At 42.2% G+C, this 24,904-nt stretch overlaps 1 protein-coding gene across 6 annotated transcripts in view; it reads left to right on the forward strand.

Annotated features, from left to right (window-relative positions):
* The window catches only part of ARID1B (AT-rich interaction domain 1B), a 536,503-nt gene that overhangs the window by 100,443 nt on the left and 411,156 nt on the right, over positions 1 to 24,904 (forward strand). For all 6 annotated transcript variants that reach the window (XM_084827884.1, XM_084827885.1, XM_084827886.1 and 3 more), the window contains exon 3: positions 19,717 to 19,854. In XM_084827884.1, the coding sequence (XP_084684010.1) occupies positions 19,717 to 19,854 (138 nt within the window). The remainder of the gene's footprint in view (positions 1 to 19,716; positions 19,855 to 24,904) is intronic.

Here is a 24,904-nt window from a genome sequence, read left to right on the forward strand (position 1 = left end):
CCCCACATCTTCTAAGTCTGTGTCTCAGTCACTGTCAAGATGTAGTGAGGTAACAGCATTCTCCTTTGAGTTGTTGTCTGGGTCTGTGATAAGAACCATAGTACTGATCAGCCATCGACGAAAAAATGTTCCCAGGGGAGATTCTTTAAATGATATTTCCATCAGGTGAAAAGTAACATCTCAGGTGATCACTTATAAAAATATTGCTACTTTCACTGTGTTTGTAGTGCATAGAAAAATGCATAATTTACAAGGAAAAAAGGAAATTTGAAGGGTGTGGTATGTTGCTAAAGTTGAAGTTAATAGTGTTTCCAAATGGTGATGACCTCTAGGAATATTTGGAGAGATTGTTGGCTGAGCTGAGGAAGTGTATTCCACGCATGAAAAGAGCAATATATACTTGGGAATCCCATATTGTGCCTTAAGCTTTTTTGGTTCAGGGGAGAAAGCAACTTCTTCCCATAATTCTTGTGTAGCACAAACTCCTGTACACCCAGGACTTTATCTGCCAGCATCATAAAAACCTCTTTCCTTCAGTTTCATGTATGTTTGAATGAAACTTTCTAATTTTGTTTTGTAGCTTGGAATATTCTCTTTTATGCAGCTGTCTTGTTAGAAAGTACTCTGTGACTTTATGGTTCGGAGGTATTGAATGCCCTCAGTCGTTCCTTTGAATGTGCTTTAAAGTGCATAATTGGGGCACTTGAGCATAAAACTACAATTATACACTTGTGTGTTAATTTTTGTGTACACTTACAAGTGAGTTCAACACTGGTTGTAATTGAGAATGAAACCTTTTATTTTGAGTATAAGTGCATATTCCAAATGCTTAACTAATTCATGGACTAAGAGTAAACCCATAAAAAGTTGAAGAACATTTTGTATGCAAGGTGAGGAGGAAACCAACTGCACATAGATGTATGGGAGAAATTAATATTTTCAGCTTAGTAATATTTATGACTGAAAGGTAAATGTTTTCATACATAGTTGGATCAGCATGTTTAAATTAACCTTTAAATATAGTATTTTTAAATTAGGTACACTGTCTTATTGTATATGAACAAAGCCCCACATGTGTCACGTGCTTCTCCTGCCCTGCATTGGATAGGCGGTCGCCTCCGAGTTTGGAGGTGGCCGCCTACCTGAATAAGATTGTGCCCTTAATAGTTTACTTCCAGCAGCAGGGAAAGGTGGAAGTATGTATTCTTTTCCTTTAGATTTCTGGATGAATTGCTAACTTCTCCCTCACCCAAGAAACATAACCTCCTCCTTGTAAAAATGTTGCTGTTTGTCATAATTAAGGGTTTTTTTAGGATTCTGTTGCCTGTTCTGAAGGACAAAATTAAATACATCAGAAAACAGATAATAAGATCACTTCTCCAAGATGGTTTTCAGAGATCCAAATCTGTATCCAAATCTTATTTCAGCACAGAAAAATAATTCAGGATTTGTAAGGATAGTGCTTTTAATGCAGTAATTATCCAGATAAATATCAATAACCACCTGGGTTAATAACTTCCTGGGTTTTAATAACCATTTGGGAGGAGTGAATAACCAATGACTTCATTATAAGTAACTAAGTGCAATTTGTCATTATTCCTCATTACTCCTTTATTGGGCCCTTATTTCTGTTTTTGGAAGAACCTGAGAATAATTATATATATATATTATATTAGTATGTAAGATTACTTCTTTGGACAGATAGATGCCTGTGGGCCTAAATATAGTGTTTATAGAGAACAAACACTAAGCATGAGCTAGGTGACATATTAAATGCATTATTTTTCTGTTCAAATAATTTTAAGAAAATGAAAGAGTGATGTATGGGTATTCATATTACTAAATAAGATAATAAGATCCTATTAACACTAGCTTTTGATGTGAAATAGGCAAATAGCTGAATAATACAGAACTTTCAAATGCTTAAATTGTTTCACATTCATTATCTTGTTGCAGTCTGTACAACAATCCTGTAATGTAGCTCACTCTTATTTTATTATCTGAGGCGGAGATAAAATGACATGCCTAAGGCCATCACTGTGTTCATGGCAGAGATAAGATTCAAACTGAGAATCTCAGATATGTACAGTCAGGGCCAGAAATATTGGAACAAGGATAACTGTTTTGGCAGTTGGCCTCTGTACACCACCACATTGAAGTTGAAAGGAAACACACCCAGATGGGAGCGAAGGCAGGACTTTCATCTGTAATTCAAAGGGTTTGACAAAAGTGGGGCACCAACCATTTTGGAAGTACGGCCAGTGGCATACACACACACCCATCATTGGTGGCTCATAAGTAATGGAACAAACCAACATCATTTCAAACTTAAAGATCGCCTTTAATACCCGGATGAAAATCCTTTGCAGTCAATGACTGCCTGAAGTCTGGAACCCGTGGACATGACCAACTGCTGAGTTTCCTCCCTCAAGGTGCTTTGCCAGGCCTTTACTGCAGCTGCCTTCAGCTGCTGCTTGTTCGTGGGTCTTTCTTCCCTCAGTCTTGTCTTCAGTAAGTGCAAAGCATGCTCTATTGGGTTGAGATCAGGTGACTGACTTGGCCATTGAAAAACATCCCACTTCTTTGCCTTGAGAAACACTTGGGTAGCTTTTGCTGTATGTTTTGGGTCATTATCAATCCGCAATATGAAGCGGCGTCCTATCAGTTTGGCAGCATTCAGCTGAATGTATATATAGCAGAAAGTATAGCCCTATACACCTCAGAATTCATCCTGCTGCTTTTATCAGCAGTCAGGTCATCAATAAACACCATTGACCCAGTTCCATTGGCAGCCATACATGCCCATGCCATAACACTGCCTCCACCATGTTTGACAGATGATGTGGTATGCTTTGGATCATGAGCTGTTCCTTTCCTTCTCCATACTTTTCCCATCATTCTGGTACACGTTAATCTCGGTTTCATCAGTCCAAAGAATCTTCTTCCAGAACTGGGCAGGCTTTTTTAGGTGTTTGCTGGCAAAGGCTAATCTGGCCTGTCTGTTCTTGAGTGTTACCAGTAGTTTGCACCTTGTTGTGAAGCCTCTGTATTTACATTCATAAAGCCGTCTCTTGACTGTAGATGTTGACATGCCTACCTCCGCAAGAGCGTTCTTGACCTGGCTAGATGTTGTGAAAGAGTTCCTCTTCACCATGAGCAGAATTTTGCGGTCATCCACTTTAGTTGTCTTCCGTGGTCTGTCAGGCCTTTTGCTGTTGCTGAGCTTGCCAGTTATTTCCTTCTTTTTCAGGATGTTCCAAACTGTTGTACTGGCCACTCCCACTGCTTTTGCTATCTCTCTGATGGGTTTATGTTGTTTCCTCAGCCTAATGATGGCCTCCTTCACTCACATGGACAGCTCTTTGGACCTCATGTTGGGAGTTCCAGTGAACAGCTACCAAATGCAAATGTAACACTCAGAACCACCTCCAGGCCTTTTATCTTGATTGGTCATGGGGTACCCAGGAAACAGGCCACACCTGTCCATGCAGCTGCTTGTCAGCCATTCATTCCATTACTTATGAGCCACCAATGATGGGTGTGTTTGTATGCCACTGGCTGTCCTTCCTGAATGGTTAGTGCGCCACCTTTGTTAAACCCCTTGAATTCCAGCTGAAAGTCCTGACTTCGCTCCCATCTGGGTGTGCTTCCTTTCAACTTCAATGTGGTGGTGTACAGAGGCCAACTGCCCAAATAGTTACCCTTCTTCCAATATTTCTGGCCCTGACTGTAGCTCAGTCTATTAAGTGCTATGCTGTATCAGCTATCTGAAGTGTCAGAACATGGCCCCTTGTAGCAGGCAAAGCACATGGATAAGGATGGAGAGAAGGCATGGAGAGCACTTTGGAATGGGAGGAAGGGAAAGTACGCATTCGTTCTTGTTTAGAAAAGAAACAAAGTTATTAAAATATCAGTAACACTGATATTATTTATTGTATTTATTCATGGTCTTCTAACCATGTTTTTTCTATTCAGTTAATCTGGATTTATGGTTACATTTTCTTGCCAGTTGTTAAATGATTTGAGTTGAGGGGTAGGATGATGTGTCAAAATTGTACATAAAGTGGTGAGAAAAAGTTTGAAAACCCCTTAGGATGGTCACATATTTCCAAACTAAAATATTACTAGATCTTAATATAACCCTGTAATCCTAGATAAAGATAATCGAATGACACACAAACATGATGCTTTTAAACATTTATTTATCCACAACTGATTCAGCATTCAATAACCATGTGTGAAAAAGTATTTGAACCTTTAGATTCAGTATCTGGTGGCACCCCCTTGAGCAGCAATGACTTCAAGTAAGCGTTTCCTGTAACTGTTTGTCAGTCTCTCACATCGGTTTTGAGGAATTTTGGCCCATTCCTCCTTATAGAACTGCTTCAACTCCGTGATATTTGAGGGCTTCCTTGCATGAACAGCTCACTTCAGGTTCTGCCACAACATTTCAGTGGGATTTAAGTCCGGACTTTGACCAAGCCATTCTAAAATACAGAATTTCTTCTTCTGCAGCCATTCTTTTGTAGATCTGCTTGTATGTTTAGGATCATTGTCTTGTTGCATGAACTACTTTCAGTTCAGCTTTAGCTCACAGATAGATGGCCTGACATTCTCCTCTAGAATCTTCTGATACACTGCAGAATTCATAGTTGTGTCAATGTTGGCAAGCCATCCAGATCCTGAGGCAACAAAGCAAGCTCAAACCACTACATTCCCACCCACCATGCATGACAGTTGGGATGAGGTTCTTCTGTTCAAACTCTGTGTTTGTTTTTTGCCAAACATAGCATTTCTCTGAAGGCCGAAAAGTTCTTCCTTTGACTTGTCTGTTCAGAGAACATTGTTCCAGAAGTCTTGGGGATCATGTGTGATCTTTGGTGAACTTCAGATGGGCAGTAGTGTTCATTTTAGAGAGCATTGGTTTCCTCCTGGCTATTGTTCCATGAACACCATTCTTGTTCAGTCTTTTTCTGATTGTTGAGTCATGAACACTCACATTAGCCAAGGCCTGCAGATCCTTGGATGTTACTCTGGAGTTCTTTTTTACTTCCTGGGTGATGCATCAGTTTGGACTTGGAGAGATTTTGGTAGGACAACCGCTCCTGGGTAGAGTGACTGTGGTCTTGAACCTTCTCCATTTGTAGACTCTCTGTCTGACAGTGAAGCACCAAATCCTTAGAAATGGTTTTGTAAGCCTTTCTAGACCGATGAGCAGCAATAACTGTTTTTCTGAGGTCCTCGGAGATGTCTTTTGATCATGACATGATGTGTTTCCACACAACCGTATGGTGAAGACTAAACACAGAAAGTTTTGGATCTTTTTATAGGGTGGGGCCTCCCAAATTCACCCCTGAAGATTTACCTAATTATTTAAACACCTGATTCTATTTATTTCCTTTAATTGAGCTGATGAGACTAGGGGTTCACTTACTTTTGCACAATTTATACATCATTTTATTTCACAAGAACTCGGAATTGTAAACAGTTCGAATATATTATTTTGGACATAGCAAAACATCCACTGGCTGCATTGAGATATCACAGTAAACCATGGCTTATCCTTACAGGAATGAACTCCAGAAGCCTTGGATTCATGCACTTCCCCTCTTCTCTCCCCAAGTATGCCTTCAAGGAAGAGATTGGAAGCTTTTGATTAAATGCACTTGGGTGTTAAATTCAAATAGAGGTAGTTAACCTAGTGCCCTCCAAATGTTTTGGACTACAACTGCCATCAGCCCCAGCCAGCATGGCTGATGATAATCTGGAAAGCATCAGGTTGCCTACCCTTGCCATAAGCTGTGGTTAATCATAACTATGGTTTGTTAACATAAGCCAGCTTCATAAACCATGTTCTGAAGTTGACTTGAATTTGATTCATCGGATTTTACAAGTTAATCTTCCATTAGATCATAGGATATGTTTGTTGAGAATTTTGAAAGGTGTAGTGCCTTCTGTCGACACTTAAGAATGTAAGGAAAGTCATGCTGGATCAGACCAAGGGTCTGTCTAGTCCAGCATTCTGTTCACACAATGGCCAACCAGCTGTTGACCGGGAAACCACAAGAAGGGCATAAACACAACAGTACCCTCCCATCCATGTTCCCTAGCAACTGGTGTACATAGGCTGACTGCAGCTGGTACTGGAGGAAGCACAGAGCCATCAGAGCTAGTAGCCATTGATGGCCTTTTCCTCCAGGAATTTGTCCAACCCCCTTTTAAAGCCATCCAAATTGGTGGCCGTCACTACATCGTGTGATAGCGAATTCCATAGTTTAACTATGCGCTGGGTGAAGACGTACTTCCTTGTAGCTGTCCTGAATCTCCCACCAATTAGGTTCATGGGATGACCCCGGGTTCTAGTATTTTGAGAGAGGGAGAAAAATGTCACCCTATCCACATTCTCCACACCATCCATAATTTTGTACACCTCTATCATGCCTCCCCTTACCCTCCTTTTTTTCCAAGCTAAACAATCACAGCTGTTGTAACCTCCTCTCATACGGGAGATGCTCCAGACCCTTGATCATTTTAGTTGCCCTTTTCTGCGCTTTTCCCAGCTCTACAATAGCTTTTTTTAGGTGTGGTGACCAGAACTGTACACAGTATTCCAAGCGTGGTCACGCCATAGATTTGTAAAGGGGCAGTATGATGTTGGTAGTTTTATTTTCAATCCCTTTTCTAATTATGCCTAACATGGAGTTTGCCTTTTTGACAGTGGTTGCACACTGGGTTGACATCTTCATTGAGCTGCCCACCACAACCCCAAGATCTCTTTCCTGGTCAGTTACTGCTAGCTCAGATCCCATCAGGCTATATTTGAAGTTGGGATTTTTTGCCCCAATGTGCATCACTTTACACTTGCTTACATTGAACTGCATATACCATTTAGATACCCATTCTCCCAGTTTGGAGAGATCCTTGTGGAGAGCTTCACAATCCTTTTTGTTTTAACCACCCTAAATAATTTGGTGTCATCTGCAAACTTGGTCACTTCACTGCTCACTCCTAATTCCAGATCATTTATGAACAGGTTGAAAAGCATTTGTCCCAGTACAGATCCCTGTGGGACCACACTATTTACTTCCTTCCATTGTGAGAATTTACCATTTATTCATACCCTCTGCTTTCTGTTCTTTAATCAGTTACTGATGCATAAGAGGACCTATGCTCTTATTCCATGACTGCTAAGTTTGCTCAGGAGTCTTTGATGAGGGACTTTGTCAAAAACCTTTTGGAAGTCCAAGTAAACAATGTCTACTGGATCACCCCTGTCTGCATATTTATTGACACTCTCAAAGAACTCTAAAAGGAGAGTGAGACAGGACTTACCGTTGTGGAAGCCATGTTGATTCTTTTTCAGCAGAGCTTGTCCTTCTGTATGCATACTTATTTTATCTTTAATAATGCCTTCAACCACTTTACCCAGAACAGACATTAAGCTAAGCGGCCTGTAATTTCCCGGATCCCCGATGGATCCCTTTTTGAAAATTGGTGTTACATTGGCCATCTTCCAGTCCTCTGGTATAGAGGCTGATCTTAGGGACATGCTGCATATTTGGTTAGAAAATCAGCAATTTCATATTTGAGTTCTTTGGGAACTCTAGGTTGGATACCAACTGTGCCTGGTGATTTATTTGCTTTCAATTTATCAGTAAGGTTGAGAACTTCATCTTTTGTCACCATTATTTGCCTCAGTTCTTCAGACTCCCTTCCTGAAAACATCAGTTCAAGCACAGGTCTCTGTCCTATATCTTCTTCAGTGAAGACAGATTAAAAGAATTCATTCAGCTTCTCTGCAGTCTCCTTGTCCTCCTTCAGTACTCCTTTAACTCCATTGTCATTCAGTGGTCCAACTGCTTCCCTAGCTGGTTTTCTGCTTCTGATATATTTAAAGAATTCTTTACTGTTGGCTTTGATGTTTTTAGTGATATGTTCTTCAAAATGCTTTTTTTCATCACTCATCTGCTCGCTTAGGTTTTGTGCAAGCTTGTGCTGCGTTTTATTTTCCTCACTTGGGCAAGACTTCCATTTTCTGAAGGAAACTCTCTTTTTCCTTATAGCACCCTTAACACTGCTCGTTCACCATGCTGGCGACCTCTTGGACTTGGTGGTACCTTTCCTAACCTGTGGTATACATTTTAACTGGGCTTCTATTACTGTGGTTTTGCGTAATCTCCAAGCATTTTGAAGGGATTTCATCCTCTTGACTCCCCCTTTTGACTTCCGTTTCACCAGTTCCCTCATTTTAGAGAATTTTCCTCTATTGAAGTCAAATGTGACTGTGTTGGACTTCCTGGACACTTGGTTGCAAGTTGTAAGATTGTTGCTTGCAAAATATTGGAAATCAAAAGAAATGCTACAGATTAGAGAAGTGTGTGTGTGTGTGTGGCTTTGGGATCTGGCTGTTCTACATAAAATTACTTTGTATGTGTAGGTGAAGTAATACATGCCTGCTCAGAAGTATGTACCAATGAATTCAGTGCTTACTCTGAAGAAAGTGGGTATAGGATTGCAGCCTCAAAAGAAGAGTGGAGCTGATTTAGGGACTTTAGAATTCTAAACAATCTGTCGTCCGAGAAATGATTTTTCCTTGTTATACATTTTGGTGATAGTGGCTGATCTACGTTTAAGGAGAATATAAGAGCATAGTGGAATGTATATTGGTAATTATGGTAATTGTTAATAGTGTTATGATTTGTAGATGGTATTTGTATATATTAATGACATTAGTATTTATTGACCATATTTGCATTTATTAATGGCATTTACTATTGAGATTAAAAAAGACACACCTTTTTAAACTGCCAATTAAAATCAGCCTAATCAATAAGTGATCAGTGGGAACTCACCTTGCCAATTTTAAAACAACTTCACCAGCTTCTAGGCACAATTCAGAGTGCTCTAAAGCCCTCTGTGGCTTGCTCCTTTAGTTTGGTGCTATGTATTTTCTGGCTTTGGGGTGGTTATGTCTTACCGTTTAATTGTAAGGCAGGATGTAATTTGTTAAAATAAAAAACAACAACAGTTCTTTTATTCATGTGAATGAGCCATCTTGTAGGTCATTGTTCAAAGTTACATCAGTAGCTATCCAAACTATTGGGTAAGGAGAGAGTAAACATTATTATGTATCAAAATACTTTTTGCTGCTTGTATATCAGTTTGGGGATTTCAAAAAGGCAGGGTGGAATTAATTGACAGAAATGCATTCTAGAAAGGAAAACCAAATTTCCTTAACTTTGTAGCACTGGAATCACATACAGATATTTGTGTTTGCACACCTGAACGAGTATTAGGTTTCTTTCCATCAGAAAAGGAAACAGTTCATAATGACATCTAGTGTTTGTGGCAGACAGTTTTTATCAATTCATGACAATGAAATCGTGTTGTGTTTTCATGGAAGGAGAGATTACATTTTCTTAGAAATGATTGACTGTTTTGTTGTAGTAGACTTATTTATTTGGCTCTCACTGTTAAGACTAGCAAACTTATTCAAAAACTCAGTACATCAAAAATACATTGACATGAAAAATGGAAGTACTACAGCAACCTGCAAAAACGATACTCGTATATTGTGTGAGTTGCATCTACAAACACAACAGTCAAGTTGATTTGACAACATTTGACATTTTTTAGACTTCATATATTGAAAATTTTACATGTGTCTGAAACATATTTATGTATTTATGCATACATTATTATGAATGCATTTAATAATTCAGTCATATAATGGTTGGATATGAAGTTCAGCTAGCTAAGTAATCAAAATCACATAGGTGATGACGTCCTACAAACTTAATAGGAATTATGAAGTTATGCCATGAGATGCTTCGAGGGATATATTTGCACTTAAGCCTTGCTATTTCAAGGGGAAGGCAGCCCATCATTCTCCTCAAACAAACCAATCACTAGCTCATCTGGCCTGTGGGAAAGTGAAAATGTACAGGGATGGAGAAGTCCCTGGAGACTTCTGCCTGGCAGACCGCCAGTCCCTGCAGGACCAGGCCCCCAGGTACCGAGCCAGCTGTGCTGCTCCACCTGCCCTCCCTGGAGGGGCTACATAAGCTGGCTGGCTGAGGTGGCCTGGGAGAGCCAGGGCCTGCAGGAGATGCCACCACCATCACTGGGGAAGAGGTGCGCCTGCTGCTGCTGGGCCGGCGGCGGCTGCTGCTGCCACCGCCGCCGCTACCACCACCACCACCACCACCACCTGGCCTTCCCTGTGGACTCCGGCCTGGCATTATTTTTAAGGGGATTTTTAATTGTTTTGTGTGTGTGTGTGTGTGTTTTCCTTTTCCTGGGGGATTTTGTTGTGGTTTTAGGGCTGGGTAGCCTGCCTGATAGGCGGGAGCGAGGGGGCATGTGTCCACCTGATGGAGGCAGTGGGGGGAGTGTTGGGGGCCAGAAGATACCGAGGCTGGGCGGCAGGCGCTGGCGGAGCACTAGGGGCAGGCCATGGCAGGTAAGGGGAACAAGGGAGAGATGTGTAGTATCTGTCCCCTGCTCCGGGCCTGTCCAGAGCCAAAGGATGGCTGGGGAGGCGTGACCCCATCTTCTGGCCTTCGTTTGCTGCTCTGCAATGCCAGGTCTGTTACCCAGAAAACCTCCCTCATCCATGACATGATCCTGGATGAGGGTGCAGACCTGGCATGTATTACCGAGACCTGGCTGGCCGAGGCTGCTGCTCCAACCCTTGCAGCCATGTGTCCAGCTGGATTTTCGTATGCACAGCAGCCGAGGGCTGGGGATCGGGGAGGGGGAGTGGCTGTTATCTACCGAGAGTCCTTGGTCTTCACCAGACCCCCTCTCCAGGAGACCAAGGTTGCTGAGTGCATGTACTGGAGGTTGGGCCCGAAGGGCAGTCTGGGGATTCTGCTCGTGTACCGTCCACCCCGCCGCACGACTGACTCCCTGGCCGAGGTGCTTGAGGTGGTCTCTGATGTGCGTGTACAGTCCCCTAACTTATTGGTGTTGGGGGACTTCAACGTACATTCAGAGGCCATCCTCACAGGAGCACCTCGGGACTTCATGGAGACCATGGCCTCCTGGGAGCTGCACCATATTCTTACTGGGCCCACCCATGTAGCCGGTCATGCACTAGACCTTGTGTTTGTTTCTGGAGAAGCAGGGAGTAATCTGGAAGTTGGGGGTATATCCACCACCCCCTTGTCATGGTCAGATCACTATCTGGTGACGTTGGACTTCTCGGTTCCACAACCCCTCCGCAGGGGTGGAGGACCCATTAAAATGGTCCGCCCCAGGCGTCTTATGGATCCAAATGGATTCCTGAACGCGCTTGGGGATTCTCTGGGGCATGCCAACGGCCACTCGGACGAGACCCTGGTGGGTGGCTGGAATGCCGCAATCACTGGGGCATTAGATCAGGTGGCTCCGAAACACCCTCTCCCCCTGAACAGGGCTCGGACTGCACCATGGTTCAATCCGCGGTTACGAGCTCTGAAACAGGAGGTGAGACGGCTAGAGTGCCGGTGGCGGACGTCTCGCTTCAAAGACGATCAAACACGGGCTAGAGCTGTATTTTCAGCCTATCACGTGGTGGTGAAGGCAGCAAAAAAGGAATATTATGCTGCCTCCATCGAGTGCTGTCCCAGGAGGCTGTTCCAAGTGGTCCGGAGCCTGGTCGATCCTGTGGCTCCGGAACCACTGGAGCATTCTAAGGCCTCCTGTGAGGCCTTGGCAAGGCACTTTGTAGATAAAATTGATCAGATTAGGTGTGTTACTCTGCACGCTGTGGATACAGTTAGTGAGCAAGAGGCGGCCTGTGGCAAACCGGTTTTGTGGGATCGGTTCCAGCTTCTTCCTCCTGATGAAGTGGACAAGGTGCTTTCATCTGTAAGGCCGACCACCTGCTTACTTGATCCTTGCCCATCTTGGCTCATTATGAGCTGCAGAGAGAGACTGGGTGAGGGGATCAAGGCGGTGGTGAACGCCTCCCTTGAGGAGGGAGTGATGCCGTCAGCCCTCAAGGAGACAGTGATAAGACCGCTCTTAAAGAAGCCCTCCTTGGACCCTCAAGTTCTGAACAACTTTCGCCCAGTCTCAAATCTGCATTTTTGGGCAAGGTGATTGAGCGGGTGGTGGCGGTGCAGTTGAAGGCACACTTGGAAGAAACTGATTATCTAGACCCATTTCAGTCGGGCTTCAGGCCTGGGCATGGGACAGAAACGGCCTTGGTCGCCTTCGTAGATGATATGAGGAGGGCTCTGGATAGGGGTGAATGCTCCTTCCTTGTTCTCCTCGACCTCTCAGCGGCTTTCGATACCGTTCACCACAGTATCCTCCTGGACCGCCTGGAGGGGTTGGGTATTGGGGACACCGTATTGCGGTGGTTCCGGTCCTTCCTCTCCGGCAGGTACCAGAGGGTAGCACTGGGAGAGGAGGTTTCAGACCCGTGGCCACTTACTTGTGGGGTGCCACAGGGTTCCATCCTCTCCCCGATGCTATTTAACATCTATGTGAAGCCACTGGGGGCTATCATCAGGAGGTTTGGGGTGCGGTGTCATCAATATGCGGATGACACGCAGCTCTACCTCTCGTTTAAATCTTCACCAAGGTTGGCCGTAGAATCCCTGTCCAAATGTCTGGAGACGGTGAGTGGCTGGATGGGGAGGAATAAGCTGAAGCTGAACCCTGACAAGACCGAGGTACTTTTGGTGGGAGACAAGAGGAGGCTGGGGGATGTTGACCTGGTGTTGAATGGGGTACGGCTACCCTTGAAAGACCAGGTCCGCAGCCTGGGGGTCATTTTGGACTCCCAGCTGTCCATGGAGGCTCAGGTGTCAGCTGTGAGCCGGACAGCGCTGTATCAACTCCATCTGATACGGCGGCTGCGCCCCTTCCTTCCCGACCATCTGCTCCCATCATTAGTACATGCCCTGGTCTCCTCTCGTTTAGACTACTGTAATGCGCTCTACGTGGGGTTACCCTTGAAGACGGTTCGGAAACTGCAGCTGGTACAGAACGCGGCGGCTCGCCTGATTAAAGGCAGCCGCCGGCGAGATCACATCACTCCAGTGCTGAAGGAGTTGCATTGGTTACCAGTTGTTTTCCGGGCCAAATTCAAGGTGTTGGTTTTGACCTTTAAAACCCTATATGGTTCTTAAGGAGCGCCTCCAGCAGCACCAGACAGGCCGCTTAACAAGATCAGCCTCGGATGGCCTTCTCTCTGTCCCATCAGCCAGGACAGCTAGACTGGTGGGGACGAGGGAGAGGGCCTTTTCTGTGGTGGCCCCCACTCTGTGGAACTCCCTCCCTAGGGAGCTCTGTCATGCCCCCTCTTTAATGAGCTTCCGTCATGCATTAAAAACGTGGTTGTTCAGGCAGGTATTTGGGGTGGGTTAGGGTATTTTAGAAAATGTTTTTATTGTAGAATTTTATTGTTTTAAACTGTTTTTATTGTATGTTGTACATCGCCCAGAGTGGCTGGGTGACCAGCCAGATGGGCGATTAATAAATTTAATAATAAATAATAAAAAAGATGGCTGTGGCATACTTTGTAGTAAAGAGACATGCATACAAAGACATGCATAGGAGCAATCCTATGGGGATAGGCGGCTACCTCCAAATTCGGAGGTGACTGCCTATCCAATGCAGGGTGGGCGGAGCGTGGAGGGAATGTTCTCCTCCATGCTCCAGCTGCCCTGTTTTAGTGGGTAGATGGCTGATTTCAGCTATCTAGCTGGGGTGGTCGGAGTGCGGGGGGGAGAAGAGGCCAGACGGCACATGGGAAGCATCGTAACAATGCTTCCGCCACCCCTGGGAACACCCCCTTTTCTCCTGCTCTGCACTGCTCTTCTGACCATGGTTTCAGGGATGAACCATGTCTCTTATGAGGTGGCAGGGGCAGGAAGGCAGTTTTCTGGTAACCGACCTTGGAGTGCGGGCTCTGAGGTTGGTTTCCAAAAACCAAAAAATCATATGGCCATCTAGCCACTGTCTAGCGGCCATAGGATTGCGCCCTTACTTAATAATCCCAAACATATAATTTGCATTCTCACTGTTGCCGCACACTGGAATTTTCATTGAGTTATCCATCATGACGCAAATAATTATCTTATGGAAAATCAGAGATAATTCAGATTTCATCGGTGTATATGTCACATATACACTTGTACATCAAGTGATGTACACTTGAGCGATATATTGCTCAAGTTTACATCACTTTACATTTACTTACATAGGACCTCTTTTGCCATTTTGTTGCCTTTTACCAGTTTGAAAGCTCTTTTGGAGTTCTGTGCGATCTTGGGTTTTTCCAAATCCTCAGATTTGGGTACCTCTTTGTCTCCAGACAATTTATGAATAAGTTAAATAGCACCGATCCTTATATAGATCCTTGGGGAACCTCACTGCGCACTTCCCTCAAGTATTCAAACTATTTCAGCCTTCTTTCCCTTTTCTTTAACCATATACTGATTCATAAGAGGACCTGTCCTCTTATTCAGAGCCTTAAGCCCTGCCTCCAAACTGCTCCTTAGGGTAGGGAAACCATCCAGAAGAACATGGGATGTGGTATGGAGCCTACAGTGACAGCGGTAGTCAATGGAAATTGGGGGACCACTTTGCATGAGCCCTCTGCATCCCAGTCTTACCTCTATCTACACATTCACAGTCCCCCAAAACTGTAAAGATGGTGAGGCAAGCTTTCCCTATAAGCCATGCTGATGGTTTATCGGCAACATTTGTTCTTCTATAGTGTTTAGTAATTTTGTCTTTAATAATGTTTCCCACCAATTAACCAAGGCAACAAGTCTGTAATTTGCTGTATACCTCTGGGTCCTTTAAAAAAAAAGGTTGTTACACTGGCTTCCTCCTAGTTCTCTGGTAAGAAGGCAGATTTTAATGATAAGTTGCATATTTTTGTTAAATGATCAATAGTTTCACATTTGAGTTACTTAAAAATCCTTGCATGTATGCCATCTAACTTACTAATTTTTTAATTTATTCATTAGACCTCAAACTTAATCTCTTGAATTCATTATTCACATCCCCCCCTCCCCCACAACGGTTCAGGTCTGGGTATCTGTACAGCTTCTTCCACAGAGACCAATGAAGACTGCTCTGCTATCACCCTATCCTCCTTCACTAATCATTTCACCTTTTCACCTTTACTGTCTGATAGTTGAACCACCTCCCTATCTTTTTTCTCTGCTTCTGATATTTTCATTTAGGCAAGCCTTATTTTGAAAGGAATCTTTCTTGTCCTTTGTAAGTTCCTCGACTCTGCTCTGTAGGACTCTGTTTCCCCTAACGTAATAACTAATGTTACGCATGGTAATGGTGTTTTTTAGAACATACACTAAACTGACTGAAATGTAAATACAGAGCTTATGCATAATAAGAAAGCAGTGAGAACATTTTAGAGAGGTTCTTGGTATACTATGTAGCTTGGAAAATGTAGACACAGCTTTTGGCTGAAACTATGACTGCCCATATACTAGCTCTATTAAATCTTATAGTAATCAATGCAAGACTAGCTTTCTAATGACCCCCTTCATCTTGCACTTGCACTTCAGTTGTGGATTATCCGCAAAATTTCATGAAAATCCACTTCCATCAATAGATTTACCCACGCAAGAATGTCAGAATGAAATATTACAGGCTACATTATAAGCAACATTAGAAGATAAATTAATTGGATGTCCCAATTTCTTTGCAACTTGCTTCTTCTGCTGCCTTTGCCCCTTCTTAGCAGCCCCAGGAATTTTGATAAGTGAATGGTAGTTGTTTCCCCATGAAGGTGCTGCTTGTGCTGGAATAATTAGAAACACTCAAGAGCAGTCCAAAGAAACTAAATTCTTGTTGATCCACTTTCCATATACTTACCCAAGAATTCATAGTAAAGCTTTTTGTACTTTTAATTCCCATGTTGTGGAGACTGCAAAAAAGCAGAAGGATAAAAATAAAAGATGGTGGCTGCAACGAGAAAAGGGGGGGGGGAGAGAGGGAAGCTGATACTCTGTAAAAGCAGTAAGTAATAGGTTGGATCCAGATTTAGGCACATGCAACTGGAACAGGGGAAACAGACTTACTGAGCCAGGGGAAACAGATTTACCTGCCCCCTCCTCCCCACGACAGCCTCTCTAGCACCCTGAAAATGCTACACAGAAGCCGGGTTCACATGATTGCGGGGGTAAAAGAAGCCATCGTGGCTTCTCTACCTGCCTGTACGCGTGCCGTGTGCGCACCCTTCGTTGACTGCTATTGTTGCTGCTGTTAACATTGCTGTTGCTGCTTTTAACATTGTTGTTGGTTTTATTGTTGGCTTTTATTGTTGGTTTTATTGTTTTTATATTTTTTATCACTTTTAATATTTTTAATTGTTTTTATGTATTTTATTGTTGTAAGCCGCCTTGGGAGGGCTTCTGCCTTGAAAGGAGGCCAAGAAATATTTTAAATAAGTAAATAAATTTGTTTACATAATCACATGCGCTGCAGCGGGTTGGCATGTCGTCTGAACCCGGAGATGCATACCCACCCTACAACCCACGACATTCAGTAGGAGTTGTAGGGTGGGTACAAACCAACCCTGCATGCGCCAGGTTTGGACAACATGCCAACCTGTGCTGCGTGTGGCATGCACAGAGGTGCGGGGAGAAGCCACGATGGCTCCCCCTAAAAGACCAAGTGTGCTGTCTGGGGGGAGTCCTGGACTCTGAGCTAACTGGGGAAGCCCAGGTGGCTGCAGTATCCAGGAGTGCTTTTTACTAGCTTCGGCTGGTATGCCAGCTGCAGCCCTATCTGGAGAGGATGGACCTTGCCTCAGTTACCGACGCACTAGTGACGTCCAGGCTGGAATACTGTAATGCACTATATGTGGGGCTGCCTTTGAAGATGGTTCAGAAACTCCAGCTCCTGCAGAATGCGGCTGCCCATGTATTGCTGGGGGTGAGGTGATTTGATCACATAATGCCTATACTGCACTAGCTGCACTGGTTACTGGTATGTTTCCAAGCCCAATTCAAAATGCTGGTTTTGACTTTTAAAGCCTTCAGTGGTTTGGGACCAAGTTACTTGAAGGACAACCTTCACCCATATCAGCCTGCCTGTACTTTATGATCAGAAAGAGAGGCTCTTCTCATTTGCCCACCCATGAGAGCAGTCACGTGGGTGACCACACATGAGAGGGCCCTCTCTGCAGTGGCCCCATAACTTTTGAAGAAGTTGCTATCAGAGGTCTGCCATGCTCCCTCATTTCAGGCTTTTAAGAAGACCTTGAAAACATATTACTTTACCGTGGACTGGTATTGTTGCTGTTACCGCTGTTGCTGCTGCTGCTGCTGCTGGTTTTATTGTCAGCTTTTATTGTTGTTTTTATGGTTTTATCGCTTTTAATACTTCAACTGTTTTTATGTATTTTAATTGCTGTAAGCTGCCTTGGGAGGGCTTCTGCCCTGAAAGGCAGCCAAGAAATGTTTTAAATAAATAAATAAATAAACAATGTTATTCCCGCAATTGTGCGAACCCAGTCAGAGAGTCGGGAGAGCACTGAGCGGTGGGGTGGGGTGGGGCGGATTTCCCAAAAATGGGGTGGAGGCACCTTTAGTGAACAGAGCCCTTCGTCCTACTAAAGACAGATCCTGCATCCAACCCTCCAATTAAAAAAAAATTACACAGACTATAATAAGGTAATTTATTACAAGCTGTTTAATATGCATTTGATGATAAGCATCACTGTGTCATCCCCTCTGATGGACAAGAGATTCATTTATATGTTTATTTAAATAGCAAGCAAGATTCCTTATCCTTCCTGTGAAATTCAACTAGTGGCAAGGTATTTACATTTGTGAGCACAGAATGTATATAATGGAATTTAACATAACGGAATTTAAAAATACAATAGTGGAAATGAACTTGGGTGAAGGGAAGGAAACGTGTAATAAATAAGAGTGCTTCCTAGCTACCTTTGCTTTTGCCTTGCTTTTGTGAAGCTAGAGGGGAAAAGAAACCAATTGTAAGAAGAGCTCATAGTATACAAATACAGGTGCAGCAAGTGCCGCTCGAGATGGCGTTTTGTTTGTGTTGGGATAACCATGTCTCTGTTAGAACTTCCTTCATCCACTGCTAGTGGAGTGATGTATCTCCATACCTATGTAATAGCACAGGCTTTGGTAGCTTGTTGCAGGGGAATGGGTTTCCTATGAGTGAGTGTTTGGGATTTTTCTTGTAACATATTGGGGAAATCATGTGCTTTAGCAATATAAGGGAATGCACAGCCTCTGAAGGGAAAAAAAGAAAACCAAAGGTAAAGGTAATAAAATTTGTGAGGCATTAGTTAGCATAGGGAGAGCCTTGTGTTACATCTCAGTGATGGTACAGCCTGTTGAATAGATGTAACCGTGGTCCAGATAACACTCATTACAATACCTGTTGCAGAGGGGAAATTGACATTTCAGGGCATGCAAATGATAATGCTGACTTATTAAAAAGCTGAAATTTTCCAGGAACAGCTGTGTGAGCTATAAACATTAACGGAATCCAAATTGGGGATGCCCAAGAATTTGTATACTATTCCATCTAATACTAAACATGTTACCTGGATGCATGCCCCACTGATTTCAGTGGGACTTGCTTCTTTGTAGAGATTTCACCTGATCAAAGAAGTTATTTAATTGTATGATTTTTATTGATTAAATTATTAAATTTGCATATAACTGCATATGAATAACACAGTAGTTTGGTGCTTAACAATATTCTTACTTTTTAGGCCATGTACAAATGTTTTATAGCTGGAATAATTTTAGAACAGGCATTCCCTTCTTTATGAGAGAGAAGGAGGAATGCCTACTCAAAGGTGGCTCCTGCTACTTGCATTAAAAAATAAGTAACTTTTTATTTAAAAAAACTAGTCGCCCGATTAATCTGGGGCACCTCTCTGTTTTATTGGAAAGTTGTTAATCAGTCTAAATTATTAATTGACTGATCATTACAGTCCTACTTCCTTGTAGGATTGGAGTATAAGTATGTGATTTATTGCAGAAATTTTAGGTGGACAATAGGAACCTCAATAGAACCAGGAGAAAGTGTTAGTTCCAAAACTCTTTTAATCATCCCGATCACTTCCTTCTAACATAGATGTTTCACTAGTTGGCAAGCTATGCATGTTCTGTACCAAGCCTTTTGTTATTTTTTAGTACTATTCCCCCACACCCCATGCCCTCTCTGCTGCCTTGTCTAGGCTCCCCTAGCCCATGTCCTCTCTGTTTCAACACAGGAAAGGGAAGGAAATATATTCCTCCTTAGGAAACAGTTTCCTGAAGTTACTTCATTAAAGTTAAGTGTGTCTAACTGGTCAGTGCCAATCAGTGGCTGCCTTGGAGGCTCATGGAATCTAGCCTGGCCCTTACTGTGTAGAGATTTGGAGACCACTCAGAGTATAAGTTCCATTATGAATCATTGTTGATAATTGGTTGTCTGGCTGCTCCATATAGAAAAATACCTGATTCAGTAAAACCATTATTTGTCTACTTTCTTTAATAGAATATGACTGAAATACTGTAATATCACTGAAAAATATTACTTCTTTTCAGCTTAACACCCCCCCCCCCCCGAGTCATACATGTTATTGGCATCAGGGCATTGAGGAGTGTGCTTAGGATCCTTTGAAATAATCTTCTATATACATGGGAATAGAATTGCAGGCATTGATTTTTTCTCCTCAATTCAAATCTGTTTTGGCTATTTTTTTTCTAACAGATGCCACCTCAGTATGGTCCACAAGGTGTAACCGGTTACTGCCAACAGCCATATTACAACCAGCAGCCACAACCCCAGCATCTGCCACCCCAGGCCCAGTATCTGTCACAGGCCCAGCAGAGGTACCAGACACAGCAGGTAAGCCCAACTCAGTGTCTCTACACCATTCATTCATGGTGATCACTTGTGACCGAGTAAGATTGTCTTCCAGAGACAGAGCCTTAGCAGTGGGTCTGCAGGTGGCTGTGAAGGCCAATTCTGGATCCACACAGCCTCCCACAGTGAGGACATCGGTTTCCAGGGGGAAGGCGGTCACGGTGAGGGTTTGCTTGACGTGCCTTCCGCTGAGCTCGTTTCTCCCTTCCGCCCTGTACTCTTGCTTCTTCAAAGTCCATAGCGCCTTTAATATAGCTGACCTCCAGTTGGAACGCTCATGGGTTAGAGCTTCCCCTTTCTCTCTACACCAATACCATGCTGTTTAAAGTTTGAATGTAAAAGAGAATTAACCAAAGAAGGCATAATTGAGCTACTCCTTCTACCCCCTTTTCCAGTTATCTTCATTTTAAATTATGTCACCTGGTTCGCCTTAATTTGTAGCAGGAGTAAAACATTTCAGAATCAAAATGATGCTTCCTGGCCTTTTGTCTATATAAAATTGTCAATATATGTTCTGTTGCTGACTTCTCCATCATACTGATGGTTTAAAAAAAAACACCAGAAATATTCTTTTGGTATGTATTTGTGTGTGTGTGTGTGTGTGTGTGTGTATCATATATCTCATATCAGTCGTGTTATTGGGCACCATTAAAGGATGGTAAATGGTCAGTTATTTATTACTTTTTTTTAGAACCAAATTTAAAAGTGATTACACGTATGAACACTGTTTTTCTGAGGTTATAAAACTGGTCAGTTAAAGTGATGGAGAAGGAGTACAATGTAAGCTAATAAATAGTACAATAGGCCCTAGTGCACCTTGTGGGGTGGGAGTACTACTTGGACTTTTCATCTCAGACACCAAATTTTTGTGATAGCCCTAAAAGGCTCAAGCTTGGACTTTGGTGAATCCCCAGGAGAAGAGAATGCTTAATCGTAGGGCAGTCACAGAAAACACGTCTGTGCGTGCCCTTATTGTCTGAACATGGCACCTGGATAGAATACTTAAGAAGCATTCTTTGCATATTTGAGAGATTATTGTGGAATTTGGAAGTGCAGTTCTTTGAGATATGCATAGTCCAAGATATTTAAGCAAATATTGTTTAGCAGTTACAATTTATATATAGTACTGACTTAACACAGGAGTTATATCCAATTATACTATCCAGACAAAGCATTTATTTGAATGGATGTTAATGTAGATTAGAGCATTTATGTGTAAGCCAAACATAAATGCCAAACATTTAAAAACTGGATCTTATTTATAAAATAACTAAGTTCAGAAGAGGTGAAAGGGTGGCTCAGTGTGCTAGCACTTAAGGTATGCAAACAAGAAACATGCTATATTGGAGATGGTTTGTTGCCCTTAGTTCAGGTAAGTATTTTGGTAGGCCTAGTTCCAATATAGTCCCAGAAATAACCACAGCCTAAGGACTGTCTGGAAAAAGAAGCAATAAGACAGGAAGAGTGAAACCAAAATGAATTCAGTCAGTATCCTTTTGCATTCTAGCAAAAACTGAGCTCCTAAATATCAGGTGTCAGCAAAGGATTTGTACGTGTGTGTGTGTGTGTGTGTGTGTACATGCACCATTGTGAAATAATATTTGATTTGGATAAAAAAATAGCATTAAAATTAATAAAACTAATGCCAGTGTTCTCTCTATTAATTTTTTTTAAATGCTACAATATTTTATTGTTCTTTTCTCCTGATTAATGTAAAGAAACAGCACTAACATAAGAAGAATGTTCTGATAAGGCATTTCTCACATATTTTCAAACCCATTTTTGTAGCCACAAGGCTTAGAACAGGGGTTCCCAAACTTGCTGGGTCAGTGGGCACATTTGGAATTTTGAGAGAATGTTGTGGGTACTTTCACAAATTGGCTTTCATGGTAGGGGGGACTTTCCCATTCATAGAATTGCTACCATGATGGGCACAGCTGGTCACAAAACACTTAATTTCCCAGAAGGCAAACTGGTGAGGCTAAAAGAAAAGTAACTTATCCAAGAACCTAAGTACAAGGCAGAGGTGGAGTTTGAGCTCCAAACCACAAAACCATTCTTTTGAACCCAAATAATGATGGTGCTGGAGGACAGCACTTCATTTTGCAGTAATGGTACCCTCCCAGTTTAAAAAAACAAATTAAGAATCTTAAGAAATAAAATCAAAATCAAAAGGGGCAGGCAGCCTGGCGGTCACGAAAGGAGGTGTCCACGGGCATATTGGAGATCCCAGACTTATAAAGTAAGTGGTATATTTGTGCCCTTCTACTAAAGCAGTGCCATGGATGATTTGTGTGAAAGAAGTTCAGATACCAGTTGATAATCTGCACGTAGAACATGCCGTTTGCCTTGTAACAAATATGTGCTGCTCAAGAGGCATTTATATAAATTGTTGGCGGTGGATTTATTGATGGAAGGACATCAACAAAACTTAGCATCCATGGCTCTCAGATGGGTAGACTTGAGATGATGACCCTGTCCAAACTTCACTGGACTAGTCTGCAGTGCTTTCTGTAATAACGTATTGGATCATAATAATTGTGATGTACAATATTCTGTACAATATTCTGTATATATTGTATATGTACAATATATAATATTCTGGATGAGCATAAGAAGCTGCCTTATACAGTCAGACCATTGCTGAAGTTAGCTTAGTATTATCTACTCTGATTGGCAGCAGATCTCCAGGGCAGCAAAGGTTTTTCTCAGCCTTGCTGCCTGAGATCCTGAGAATTTTCTGTTCCATCATGCTGAATTGTGTTATTATACCAGTTGGTTGTCTAAAAGTATATGTAGAATAATTTTAATATGTATAAATAAGCGATGTAGTAGGATTAGGGTTAATATTTGTGAGTTCCCTGCTTGACTGAAGGCTAGTCAAACCAGTGCTAGTGTTGTGGGTGGAGGAATGGTCTAGCAGACTGTGGTTGAGAAAGCTATAGGAGAAATGTTTAAAGGCTGGGTAAATCACCTAGATAATTCTTATATAATGGTAAGTATAGTGCAACTTAATATGCAAAAATATGAAAGAGAAGCAAGCTAATTGCTAGAAAACATTGTATACATCATGGTTAAATATATTTATAGAAACACAGACCTGGTTTGCACGATCAGAATAGCCCACTGTAGCTTATTTAAGCCATGATGGGCTGCGGTGCTGTGTGCCAGGTGGGATTTGAATATTCAGCGCCAGGCTGCAGCTTGTCGTGCAAACCCAGGTGGCGAGGATTGTGTGAGGATTAAATAACAGTGGGCTGTTCTATTGTGTGAACCATCCCATAGGGTGAGGGAAGATGTAAGACACAGAAGACAGTGTAACATTTGTCAGCATGGTTTGCTTTCTAGTGATAGTATAAAGCAACAGTAGCTTGCTCTTATTAACTTAGGTGTTTACTAAATAAAATAATTATGGGAATTATTTTGTGTTACCCTGACGTATCGTAGTGAATTGCTTTTATATATTGCTGTGTGACAGAACTCAGTAGGCTATGTCACACAGCAGGAGTGAGGTGATCTTCTGCAATTCCCTCTTCCCCCAGCAGCCGAGCACTATCTCTCACGCTGTTCCAGGGGATCCCCCACCCCTTCAGAGCATATGGGGGGCACATGACGTTTCAGAGTGGAGGGGGAATTGCCAAAATTTTCCTCCCTTCCCATTGTGCTGACAGACACCTTCACTGGATTAAAGAGCATTCCATCAGTGGACTGATACCAGTTGGATACAACTCTAGTTTTTTTATGTGTGCTCCTATTTTACTGCAGATCTACACATTATATGGTGAGAATGTATTTCCTTTGAGGTAAACAGTGTTGTTTATATGCATTAGAAAGTGATGACTTTGACAGTGAACTCCAACCCTGCATTCGTGATGGGCTCATTTTTATTTATGTGAAGATAATTGCAATTACTCTGTTTTGGTTGATCACTTTTGCATAAACAATTCTAGGTAGTTTGAAATGTGAATTTTCTAGGTAGAACAGGAACAAAGTGTTGTTTTTATTTTCATACTACAATTCAGAAGTATATAAAGTGGGATATATAAATTGGGAGATTTTTGAAGGTCTAGACACACTTGTGTGTGCTACTTTTATATATAAAAGGCTCTGAATGGCAACCACCATGATTACCTTTGTATATAAAAATAAAAAATGGTTTACTTGTAGTTTCTGTGAATGCAAGAGGGGAAACATTTGTAGCATACAATGGGGTATTTGGGGGAAAGATGTACATTTTGTTTACTTAAAACATAAGTGATAAAACTTGATCATACATTTCTCCAATATAATGTTAAAATCTAACAATGATTAGGTTCCCCTGTTAAGTATTTTGTGAATATAGCTGTGCTTATGGAAAGTGGGCACACATGTTGAACTCCAGGATCATAATGTAAACTTTTAAAACTGGCAAGTCTGTTTTCAGGTCAAAATAGCAACCATGAAAAGTGTATTTGAAGTTATTTGCAGCTTCTCTTAAAGGGGAATTGGTCCCATTTTCTGTGCTATCGGGTGTTTTTGAATAATATATTTTAAAACATCAGTAATGTTTTGGACATTCCTGAAACAGCAACAGGATTTTCAGTTTGCTGCTCGTACTGGAATTAGGTCAGTCTTGTCACAGAGTGCATTGGGCATTGCATGCAATATTCACACTGGCCTACAATTTGAAGCCATTATAAAACTGTTTAACCTACTGCCCTTTTGATTTTTTACATGGGTACAGCTGTAAGCTACGGGAAACAAGAGTTGTGCTCTATTTTTGGTGTACTGCTGCGAGACGCCAAGCCTTTATGGCTTTTAACTACTCATGAAATATATATATCTATTAATGCCACAACTTTTCTGCCCTCATTAATTTGTGTTAAGACCCCAAGCCAAATAAATACTGTTATTTATTCTATTATCAGACAGTAGGAAAGTAAACTTCTCGAGAAACATATAGGGTTGGATCAAACTTGTCCCATCATGAATGGAAGGGCTCCTTCCATTCATGGAAAGAACTAGAATTCAGGAGAAGTTTCTAATCCAGGGG

This window comes from Heloderma suspectum, chromosome 1 (assembly GCF_057233095.1).
Source record: "Heloderma suspectum isolate Gila_16-S chromosome 1, 16-S_ref, whole genome shotgun sequence".
Classification (NCBI taxonomy): Eukaryota; Metazoa; Chordata; class Lepidosauria; order Squamata; family Helodermatidae; genus Heloderma; species Heloderma suspectum.